This window comes from Protopterus annectens, chromosome 1.part2, assembly GCF_019279795.1.
Source record: "Protopterus annectens isolate FY-2018-M chromosome 1.part2, PAN1.0, whole genome shotgun sequence".
Classification (NCBI taxonomy): domain Eukaryota; kingdom Metazoa; phylum Chordata; order Ceratodontiformes; family Protopteridae; genus Protopterus; species Protopterus annectens.
The window spans coordinates 633,926,770-633,939,430 of NC_056727.1; the positions used below are offsets into that span (position 1 = coordinate 633,926,770).

General features: G+C 44.5%; 1 protein-coding gene across 1 annotated transcript in view; it reads left to right on the forward strand.

Annotated features, from left to right (window-relative positions):
- SCCPDH (saccharopine dehydrogenase (putative)) overlaps positions 1–12,661 on the forward strand; it is a 283,335-nt gene that overhangs the window by 36,278 nt on the left and 234,396 nt on the right. Inside the window, exon 2 of the mRNA XM_044060187.1 lies at positions 6,633–6,713. Coding sequence (XP_043916122.1) covers positions 6,633–6,713 — 81 coding nt within the window. The remainder of the gene's footprint in view (positions 1–6,632; positions 6,714–12,661) is intronic.

Here is a 12,661-nt window from a genome sequence, read left to right on the forward strand (position 1 = left end):
TTCAGCCATTCCAATAGTTCCTCTGGCAAGGTTAAACATGAGATTGTTACATTGGCTCCTATTGTCCCAGTGGTTTGCAAATCTTCACTCCCTAAACTCGCAGGTGCTCATAACCAACTCTTGCAAGCCAGATCTTCTTTGGTGTCACCCCTTTCAGCCCCCTCAACCCAATGCCATTGTGACCACGGACTCTCCTCTGATAGGGTGGAGGGGGCCATCAGGGAAAGACAGTCCAAGGTACGTAGTCGAGCTTAGAGGCCAACCTGCATATCAGTGTTCTGGAGCAGTGCTGTTAGCATTGCAGGCATTACATCCACTTCTTCCCCCTGGAATGATTGCAATTCAGTCAGACAATATGTCAGTAGTGTGGCACATCAACAAACAAGGAGGAACCAAATCCTACCCCCTGTGTTGAGAGGCCATGAGAATTTTGCACTGGGCAATAGTTTCCGACCGCTTTCTAATACCAACGTACATCCCAGGGATTTCCAACATGATTGCGGACAGGTTGAGCAGATGCATTCTCCTTCCACACGAGTGGTCTCTCAATCCCAAAGTGACTGTGGAAATTTTCAGCTGATGTCACCAGCCCTGCTGCGACCTCTTCACTTCCCCTACGAACAACAAATGCAGCAGCTACTTTGCCCTCTTTCCCCCAGAGGGGCAGTCCCTGACAGACGCTGTGACCCACGACTGGCCCACGGGTCTCCTCTATGCCTATCCTCCAATTCCCTTGATACCTGTATTCTTATAGAAAGCTACTCGGTTGAGATGCAAGGTGATCCTTATTGCCCCATTCTGGCCTCGTCGAGTGTGGTTCCCTTTCCCCATCCAGACTATTTCTCACCCCCAAGGGTTGACTCACCCAAATCTGTCCAGTCTTAAGCTGACAGCTTGGTTTCTCTACTTCCATTAGTCACCAGGCAGGAAGCCCTTTTTTCACCTGTTCGCAATATTATTCTGGCCTCCCATAAGCCATCCACCAGAAAACTTTATAGAGCTAAATGGAAAAGGTTTTCTCTATGGTCTAAAGAATGGATGCTAGATCCCTTCTCAGCTCCAGTCTGTGTCATCCTTCAATACCCGTCTGAGTTCTTTGAAAACGGAGCATCAGCCTCTACCATACGAGTCCATTTAGCAGCAATTTCCAATTTCCATAATGGATTAGAGGGCACTCCACTTATGTCTATTGGTCTATGCAAAACCTTTCTCAAAGGAGTGTTTCACAGCAGACTCCCAATTAGGCATCCCTTAGAGACATGGAATCTGTCCCTAGTACTGCAGTCACTGTCTCAACCCCCCCCCCTTGAGCCTGCTGCAAAATGTGATCTCAAATTTCTGTCATGGAAATCTCTGTTTTTGGTAGCTGTCACTTCAGCTAGACGGATCTCAGAATTACAGACCTTATGCATCAAGAGACCATACCTAATATTTCATAAAGACAGTATCTCTACGTACTAATCCATCTTTTCTCCCCAAAGTGGTTTCTGATTTTTTTGTGAACCAATCCATCGAGCTCCCAGCATTTTTCCCGAACTATTTGAATAAAGGAGAATACTGCCTACACTCCTTGGATGTGCATAGGCAACTGCGTTTTTACCTAGACAGGACTAAATCTATCTGCAAGACGGACCGTTTCATTTCCTTCTCTTGTCCAAGAATGGGATATGCTGTTTCAAAAGTCACTTTATCAAAGTGGCTCAGAGATTGTATTTCTTTTTCATGTTCGTGTGCAAATGAACCTAGACCTCACAATATCAAAGCGCATTCAACTAGAGCTATAGCAACCTGTAGCCTTTCACTTTAGAGCCTCTATGGACAACATTTGCGCAGCAGCCATTTGGGCTAAAACCACACACTTTCAAACATTACAAGTTGGATATGGTCTCCAGGGGAAGAGTGGCTTTCAGCTCAATGGTGCTCAAGAATGTTCTTCCATAAGGGCCCGCCAGGTTTCTCAGGTAGCTTGGGATTCTGTCCCATCAGTGATGAATGGAAAGAAGATTAACAACATCAGATAAAGAAGTTATGTCTTACCATAACGTTCCATCTGTATTGTTGATCATCTTCCATTCATCACACCCCACCCTCCTTCCCCCACCAAAGGCTCCTGCTGGATCTCATGGGTCCTTGTGGTGTGTCAGGGATTTTGCTCAGAAATGGCCTCTGCTTTATTTCTATATGTCTTATGCAAACTCGATCTGAGGTAATAGGGAGAAGGGCATTGTGGGCAGCAGCTTAGCTCGAGAGTTTTTTTGGTGTACACGAGCTTGGTATTAGGCCGAGACAGTTCTGAGGGGCTCGGAACCGACCCATCAGTGATGAATGGAAGATCATCAACAACACAGATGGAACATTATGGTAAGACATGACTTCTTTTTATAGCTCACTGCAAGCTGCAGGGTATCCCATATTTAAACGACTTGCTTATCTTTGCAGAATTGTTTTCAAAGTATCAGAAGTCTCACACTTGAGAAGAGAGATCTCTTACACAAGCTGGGATTCCAAGAGAACATTCAAAATGCTTTTTTATTTTACTCCTTAACACAGGATTGTGTTCCTGGGGTGTTAGCTAGACACCTCAGTTCAAAGAACTCGTCTTCCACAAGAAAAAATAAATCTGTATCTACATCTATTTCTGAGGTTTTCCACTCCAATTTCGCTCACTTGTGAGGGAATACCTCAGGATTTTGGGTCTCGTGGCATCTATGATTCTCGTGATTCATCTGGGAAAACACTGCAGAAAGATAGAATAGTATCTGAAGTCTCTTTGGTCCCAGTACCAACATTCTTTGTCTTTTCAAACCTCTCATCTGCGGTTTGCTAGAGAAATCACCTAGGGGGAGACAACATATTTCTCTAAATCCAAGTCTACCCTTCTCCTTCCCTGCTACAAAGCAGTCAGTTATCACAGATTCCTTGGCCTTTGCTTGGGGAGCATTTTCAGGAGGGGTAAAAATATAAAGCGCTTGGGATACCTAGGACAGATGCAAGTACAAAAATATAAAAGAGATGCTTGCCCTGATCAATGCACTCAACACTGAAATGAAAAATGGCTATCCAATAACCAGCTTATACTGAATCCTAATAAAACCAGACTTACTTTTTCTTCCCAAAAATCTCAACAACTTTAAATCCACATTCTCCATACTATCTCTGGACAACACACCTATCACTGTTGAATTTACCACTAAATTTCTAGGTGGCATAATTGATGACCAATTAAAATTTGAACTACATGTTATTGCATCAGGAAAACTCACCAAAAACTGGGCCTCTTATACAGAAATAAGAAGTTCCTCACCAGCAAAGCAAAAATATCCCTCTCGCATGCTTATCTATTACCAAACCTAATGTACAGCTCCCAAATTCTCTCAAACCTCAACTCCTAAGTTGGAATCCACCTATGGCAAAGTGACCAGATTCACAGCAAACCAATATTATAAATCTCCTCACTGTCTCTCACTAAAAATATTACACTGGCTCGAATTTCTCCATCAGCTTCTCCTCTTCCAGTGTCTGGTTATCCAGTCCATATTATATCAGCCATCTTACTGTCCCAACCTATCTCCCCTAATCTCCTACTATACTCGCCATAGAACCCTTAGAAGCTCAGGCCAAGACCTACTACAAATCCATCAACCTAAGAACAGAATGGGCTGCAACCGCTACAGCTACAATCCAGCCATATCCTGGAACAAACTCCCACTGGAAATAAGGACTTTCAACAAAGTTAAAGAATATAAAACTGCCACAAATGAATACCTGATATGTCAATGATCTTGCTGTTGTACTCGCCCTCTATAATCTGCTTCTTCTTATCCTAGTGCAGCACACTTGCCTGCCTCTATCCAGTGTTTAACTTCTGTATAAATGCTACCTACACAGTCACCTTGTCTACGTGCTCTCACTTTTCTCTCAACCTAACCATACTCTTACTCATAACACTTCTATTTACCATTTATTATTGTCTTCCTTAACTAAGATATCTCTTAAGTGCTACAGCTACTAAAACTAAATCTGATGCCAGTCACAATTAAAACTCTGTAGCTTTGTTGTTACTTGTTTCTTATTGACAATTTAAATGTTAGTAGTCTGCATATAATATAAATGCTATTTGTACATTATAAATATTTTTGTACTTTACACTCTCTACTTGCATAATTAACTTGTGGAACTTTTCTCCAAATGTTTCTTTTATTGTATTTAATTACTCTCTTTACTTGTAAACTGTGGAACTATTCTCCCAGCTCTTCTGCTGAAAAAGGGCCATCAGCTCAGATGGACTACCCTGGTAAACAAATGTAAAATAAAATAAAATTAAATAAATAAATTGTCTTTGTTTCTATGATCCTGTTCAAATTGTCACAGGCAATAGCACAGCCATGTGGTACATCAACAGTCAAGGAGGAACCTGGTCTTTTAATCCTTTGTAGACTAACCATGTTAGCTTGAGATACAGCTTCACTGCGCAATTTCACTTTACAGGCATCCAACATTCCGTTACAGCAAAATTGTGTGGTAGACAAGCTGAGCAGGGTGTGGGCAGACCGTCAAAAATGGAAACTAGATTGGGGACGTCTTTCAAAATTTCATCCTTCTGTGGGGGGAGGGGGGCTCCTCAAGTAGACCTCTCTGTACAATCAGCTGACAAGATTCTGCTTCAGGACTCCAATAAAGAAGGCCTGAAGACAAATGCCTTTTATTTTCCTTAGAGTGGAATGTTTATGTCTGCTTTTCTTTCCTTTCATGTGATATCTAGGGTGTTTCTGAAAATTCATAAGGAATCCCCCAAGATTATTGTGGGGAACTCCTTTCCAACCCAGCAACAGTGGTTCTCTTTGCTTTTGGAAATGGCCATGGGCAGTTACCACAACTTCCTCACAGTCTGGATTTACTCACACAAGATCTGGAGTTTTTGATTCATCCTGATCCTGAACTGATATTGATGCCTGGATGATAAGGTTTTAAAAGCTTTTTGGGCACCTTTTTTTCTGTGGACATGCAGCTGGTATTGACACTCAAGAAAGAATGCTTCTAGAAATTGTATATTAGCAAATGTAAAAGGTTTTCTACTTGGTGCCAGCAAAAGAAGCAACAGGGCTAGTGTTTCTCTGTTTTTACAGTATTTGTGCGAGTTACTATCCTATGGCCTTTCTTACTCCTCTGTCATTTTTTGGTCATTTCAGCATGTCTACTCTGGGATCCCCATCTTTCAATGCAGTCTCATGTCAGAATGTTTTTGAAAAGGGGGTCTGGTTAAGAAGCTCCAGTCCTGAGCAATTGGAGACATCTTGAAAGTTAGCAGTCTTTGTTGGTTGACCTTCTCTGGCCTTTTGCAATGGCTTCAGGTCTGCTGCAAGAATGTTTGTGCATCAGAAATCTTGGCTTTCTGATATTTTCCCCAGAGACGCAGAGAGATGGAAAAGCTGCTGCCAAGATGGCTAGATAGCATCTAGCTTAGATTCCTCTGCCAGCCACTTGGACAAGTCTCCTCTGAATGTCCCCAGGAAGAGACAGTGTAAACTAAGCATCTGGAATTCCCACATGTAGTCTGCTAAACTAGCTATAGACTTTGATGAGGCGAGTTTCCTTGTACCCCTCCTGTTGACTTAATGCAGGTTTATTTTGTCTTGTCAGTCTTGTAGCTCAGGGGTTAGAGCACTGGTCTTATAAACCAGGGATCATAAATATAAATCTCATCAAGGCCTGGACCTCACCTTAAGGAATGTTAAAGTTCACCCCAGGGATCACTCCAGTGGCTCTACTTGATAGAGACACTGGGAACTAACATCGGGCAGCACGATGCCAGGGCACTTCTATGGTCTAGTCTTGTAAACGCTCTAGGGCATTAGCCTAGTACACACATATGAAGAATCAGCAAGGATCTTGTCCAGTTGATCCTGCCTCTTGGAGGAAGAGAATCCTGCAAGAGACTTTCTACTCTGCTTTGCCCATCTTTTGAGTGGTCCCCTCAGCTGACACGAGGGCCTTTCAGATGCTGAAGTGGTAGTGTCTATACCAAGGAGACTGTTTAGCATGGGACTGTGAGGGGAGTTGTGTAGTCTGCTCACCAGTGTGAGTCAGTAATGTAGTTATGCTGATTACAGAAAAGTTGACTATTCCAGTAGCAAACTGAAGTAGCACAGTTAATGCAGCAGTCATGTAATCTGCAGAATTGTTTGAACACCTTAGGCTTTTAGTAGGTCAGCTGCTACGTTGTGATTGCAGTTAACCCCCATATTTCTTTAGTTGTCTGGGTAAGATTACCTATTTATACCCTCAGAATTCTTAACAAAATCATGCTGAACAGATTAATATTTTGACACAGATTATTCTTATCTTTTCTCAGTAGTACAGTTGTCTAAAGTTTATGTAAATGTGCATGCAATGCATTTTAACATTGTGAAAGAAAATGTATTGCTGTCAGATAAGGAAAAGGGGCGATACTAGTTTAACAGAGCAACCCAATTGAAAAAGTAGTGGAATTTATAGCAAAATACTTGTGTAATGCAGAAAAGCTATGCAGTAGAAGGAAACTTTATTTGAAAAGAGGTGAGGAATGAAAACAATTGTCTTGTTTGTAAGCATTTCTGTATTTCGGCTAATTTGTGCTTTATATTTCTACTTAGTACAGGTTTTTTGGAGAGCCTGTTGTGAAAGCTTGCATTGAAAATGGAGCTAACCACATTGATATCAGCGGTGAACCACAGGTAAGTATAAGCCCAAATCTTTCATTTTGATCACTTAGTCTGAACTCTTGGTATTTGAGAATCGAGTTATATAAAACAAACACACAAAAACATGTTTGTAAATATTTTTGTGTGTGTTTGTTTTATGTTTTTATAGTGATTTGTCTATTTTGATGTTTTAGATGTAATGTCTGGGCTGCTAATTAGATATTTATTAGTACTTAATCTGATATAAAATCACGTGATAATATTTCTAATTCTGATTGGCTGATTTCTGTATAAAGGAGAAAACTTGCAGTGCTCTGTATGCATTGAGAAAGAGTTGGGTACTCAAAAGCTTTGCCTTTTCATCTGTGTTGTTTCCTCAAAGTATTGTACATCAGGCATTGGACTTCTGCTTTTTTATATTTTTGGATACCTGCCTTGTTCCTTGGAGTCCCTTACATTTGGAGAGAGGTTCTGTTTTAATTATACTGCTTATGAGATTAGTACATGAAGTGAAAACTTGCAGACTTTAAAAGACCGTTACTGCAAACTGGATATATGAAGGAACAGTATCACATTGCACTGTATATTACTGTATACAAGTCACTACTATGCATAGTTGGGTCATACAGTCATGATATGTAAGAACACTGATTTTACAGATGCTGTCATAGTCAGTGTTGCAGTACTGAGTCTTGGAACTTCCTGCTGTGCAGAAGCCCATTGCCAGCCCAGATAGTGGAGTTTCACCATAGCCCCTGATGACAGCTCACCTCTGCCATTTGATGATGTCAGGATGTTGGGGTGCAAGTAAGAGTTACATCTGCTAGCACGATCTTCATTTCTTTTTTTTTTTCTGTGTAGTCCAGTACGCAGTACTGCTTTACTCTGTATCATCATTACGTCAGTTGGCTTGAATCACCAGTGGATCTCAGATTAGTAGCCCATTGGGGACCTTCCTTGTCTGTATCGTGTTACAGTTTGCTAATCTTCAAAAAGATTAGCAACTGCCTTTCATGTGGGAAACAAATCCTTCACAAAGACCGTCATTTGTATTGCTCTTTTTGCTTAGGGCCTCAGTACAACATTCGTAATTACCCATTCTGTCTAGGTTCAGTAGTAGGAGTATTAGGCTTAGGGTCGAGTCCCTCAGCAGCACTTAGATTGAGATAGTGATGGGCCTTTGGATGTTATGGCTTCCAGCGGTCCTCAGGTTATTGTTCCTAAGAAGTAAAAGGATAAGCACCCGAAGGAGAAGGATGTCCACACCTAGACTTGAAAATGCTGATGCAGGTGAGGCACCTTTGAAGCCCCCTGGTCTGACACCTGTTAGGCTAGAGTTTGCTGGCACAACCCCTCCGGCGGCCGCCATAACTTAGACTTACTTCTGACATGCTGGCGCAAGACTGACTTTGAGTCTGAAACCACTAAGCAGGTCACTTCTTCCAAAACCCAGAGTACTGATAGAAGATGAAGGTGGTATCCCCTTAGTGATTGTAAGGAAGGAACTACTTGGGAAATTGATTGAGATTGGGGCCACTTGAGACCTGAGGCCTCTTCTCCTAATCCCCATTATTCCTAGTTAGAGAGGCAGGTAGGTTTTCCCTTGCCGATGCTGTCTTGAGACCCCTGCCTCATTTTCTCTCAGGTCTCTCCGTAGGCCTTAGTCAGGCTGGAACTCATGGATTTCATGAAATCCAGGCATCCTACCTTGCAAAAGGAACCTGTGCCAGGAACCTCCCTTGGAAATCTATAGGGACAGCCTCCCTGTACCCCAGAGATTTAGGTTTCACTGAGTTGGAGGATGAAGAGGAATTTGTATACATATAGCGCACCTTCTCCCTCAAATTTATGAAGCCTATGACTCAAAACACGCTATCCTCATCCTGTCTCCTTAAGGATTTATCCTGTGGAGGCACCCTTCTTAGAATGAATAAAACCTTTAGTTAGAGCTCTAGGGAATTCCTTAATTCTCAAGCTCAGTGCAGAGAGCTTCTGAACTTGTCTACCACTAGACCTCTGGTGATCCCTCCAGTCCACATTGTCTTGGATTGTGTTTTCCAACTATATCCTTGCAGCCCAACTCCCTTCCTCCTGCCCCTAGGAAGTCTGATCACTTTTGTAGAGTGCCTGAGTCCCACAAGCATCTCTCTAAAAACTTGGTGTCAGATTCTACATTGGTGTCTGCGGAATCCTCCAAGGGAGCTAGTGGACAAGAATCCTTTGTTAAATGGTAGGGAGAGCAGGTCGGTTGACTGATTTAGTAAAATTGGCAAAAAAAAAAAGCTTGCACTTCAGCCACCCATGGCAATGAGAGCTCTGAATTGCCAGTTCTAAATGCTGAAATATCTTGAGGCAGTACAGGGGCAAATTAAATCCAAGGAAGAGGGGGATACAGGATAACAGCCTCCAGAGGGATATCCAGGAGCTGTCTCATGTTATCCTCTAGGAATCCAGACACCACTATAATGGGGCTTTGATGCATTGGGTGCATCATGCAGGGTGGCTGTCATGAGGTCTGTAATGCAGAGACATACCTAGATAAGGAATCGGCCCCTCTCAGACCAGATGAAAGCAGAACTCCTGGATGCATCCCTGGATAAGGTGTTTTCTCTTTGGACCCCCCCAGCAGAAAAAGTGTTTGAGAGACTGCATAAAGAGAAAAAAACAATGATGTCTGTCAGGGAATTTTAGCTGTCTTCTACTCCCAGGTACAACAGAAATGATCCTAGTAAGTTGTAGCCTTTCCAGCAAAGCATGAAAAAAAAAAAAAAAGCAAATAACCTGAGGGGAGAAAGGGTAGATACCAAATGAAGTGGCAGATCGAGCACCATGACAGACCTGTGGTACACAAGGACCCTGCCCTTACAGGAAGCAGCTGTGACTAAACTCAGCACTTGTCTTCCCTCCACCCAAATTCCTCCTTCACTCAGTGGGAAGAGATGACTCAAGACAAATAAGTCTAAGATAAAAAGAACCCACAAATCATAAAGAAGGGATGTGAGAGTGTTCAATCTCGCCTTTGTTCTTACACATGGGTTCGGAGCCGATCCTCTGCTCCGTGCCGGCTGACTGCAAGCTCTGCATCGAGAAGAAGCTCGAGGACATCTAATACCCACAATCCCCCTCTGCCTTTACCTCAGATCTAGTTTGCCGCTGCTGCATACGCATCGCTGGAGGCTAGCTCGAGGCTTTACAGATAAGATTTTTATCTATTCTGTTTAAATTTTCAAAAAAACTTCTTTTATATCTAGTTATTTAAAGTTAGAGTACGGTGTGTGAATGGATTAGGAATTCTCGGTACCTTAGATTAGTTTAACTTAGTTAACTTTCGGGTATAGAGTTTTTCGGGGCCTACCACCCCTACTTGGACACTTTTTGACTAGAAACTTGTTGTAGTCTTGCTTTCTTAAGCAATTAACAATCGGACTTTCAATTACCGGATTTGACATTGTTACTGGATTTGACATATTACTGGACTGGACTGTCTCTTTCTCTTGTCATTATGTCTGAGAAAATAAAATCTGGCTTCAAACGTTGTCAGTGTGGCCAAAAGATGTCGGTCACAGACAACCACAGTTCCTGTGTCTACTGTCTTGGCCCTCTCCATTTACAAGAGGACTGCTCTATTTGTCACTCTTTTAGTGGGAGGGTCATGACAGATAGGCGCAGGAAACTGATGGATAGAGGATTGTTGAAACCCTCTTTCCAGGAGGCTCTGGATGCTTCAGACCAGGCATCCAAGTCTTCGAAGGGGTCGAAGGCGTCGGAGCCAAAGTCATCGGCTCCGAGCTCTTCGGGTCTAGTTAGATCACCGGTTCCACAGACTTCGGGGCCGAGTGTTCAACTGTTGGCAGTTTCCGAGCCTCGAGTCTTGGAACCGGTGCCGGAGCTCCCTCCATCGACTCTGCTGAGGTCGGCTCCGTCTTCGATCCCTTCGACTCGTTCTTCTAGGCCCCTTTCCGACACCGATGTGGACCGTGTGGTGCAGAAACTGATGGAGCATACGGCCCTGTCCAAGCTTATCTCGGTCTCCTCTCAGTTGATGTCGAGACTTGAAGGCCTGCCACTATCTCCATCTGTTCCTCCTCCGAGACCTGTCCAGTCTTCGGAGCCGGAAGAAGCTGAACTGATGATTGTGGAGCCCTCGGTGCCAGAACCGTCTTTTTCTCGGTCGGCACCGTTCACCTCGACCCCATCCGATCCGGTACCGGAGTCTCGGGGCCAAAGATCCGTCCTTGGTTCCGGGACCGAGAGTCGGACCGATGTTTCGGTTCCGACGCTCCCTCTCAGGGCCTCGGCACGGATCAATTCGGTTCCGTCCTCGGGGTCGATGCCTTCGGCTCCTGTTTCGGGGATTCTTCCCATTTCTTCGGAACCGGGAGATACCTCGACTCGGGACCCGGGGGCCTTCGACCTCATGAGGAAGGTGTTGTCTACCCAGACAACCACATCAGCAGGAACAGCTTCTCCTCCCAACAAAGGACCGTTATCCTCCTCTGCACCCACGGCCACGTCCAAGCGTCGGGCACCAGTGTCTCAGCCACCCCTGGAGGGTGCCCCCTCTTCCTCGGAGGCTTCTTCGGATGCTCCCCACGAAGAAGTTCCTAGGAAAAGACTGTGTAAGAGGAGACACTTGGATTCTCCACAAGAATCCTTGACATCTGATACTGACTTAGATGAGTCAGAAGGGTCCCCTAAGTCACCTTCAGAGGATGTCTCTTTTTCTGACATCTTGGAGATCCTAAAACAGAGAGGTGACTGGCAAGCCCTCCCCCCTTCTGAGGATGAGTCAGTTTTGCTGAAGGCATTTGGTGCCCGTCCTTCCTCCTCCTGGGTCACTCCGCCTTTGATGAGTTAATGGAATTAATTGCTCGAAGGCGTGGGAGACTCCTGACACGGTGGAACCAGTCCCTAGGAAGCCGAATAAGTACATCACGGCACCACAGGACAAAGCTTACCTCACCAAAGGAGTTCCAGTAGACGCCATGGTGGTGGCAGCGCCACGAAAAAGGAGATGTCGGAGTCTTCCTCATCTGTCCATCCGCCTAACAAAGATTCTAGGACCATGGACAGATACGGGAAGCGCATTTTCAGTTCAGCGGCTTTCTATGCTCCCTGAACTATTTGACTCATTTTACACGTTTACAGAGGGATCTAGTCAAAGAGTTGGGAGATACCCTCCAGGGTGCTACAGATGCCGCTGTCTCAGAAAAAGTTACAGCGCATCTCAACACCCTTACGTCCATTGTGAACTCGTCCATGAGGCTGATATCCTATGCAGCCGAAGGATCGAGTAGGGCAGCGGCTTCAGCGATTGCTCTTCGTAGGCAATCCTGGATGCGCTTATGTTCATTTGGAAGCCTTCAAGTCTTCCTTTACTAACGCCCATTTGACGGAGCCACACTTTTTGGCCCTAAAGTAAAGGAGACCCTTACCCGGTGTGAACAGGAGGGAAAGACTCTGTCTGCTGTCGGAGTCCGTTTTTCCACCCCTTCCAGACCGTACCCCAAAGGGCAACGTGGTGGGAAAATGTGGTTTCGAAAACCCCAAGGATCTTTCCCAAACACACAGGGTGATGCCCCCTCTAGAGGCAGAGGGGGGGGCAGAGGTGGAAGACGCCGCCCTGGCGGCAGAGGGGGTCCGCAAAACCAAGGTGACAGGGATAACCTCCCTGGCAAACCTTTTCAGCACTCCTGAGAGGAGGCCCGACTGTCCTGCTCTGGAGGCAGTCGGGGTCGCTTAGCTTTATACCCTCAGGCCTGGCAAAACCTTTCTTCAGACAATTGGGTAAAAAGCGTTGTTACCAGAGGTTACAAAATACCATTTCTATCCACCCCCATTCCAAAAAGAAAACTCCCAGATGTACCACCCCATCTGCGAGAGCCAGCAGCTACAGAAATTTCAAAGCTGCTAGAAAAAAGAGTCATCCAACCAGTCCCAGCGGACCAAATTGGATTCGGAACTTACTCAAGGTTCGTTTT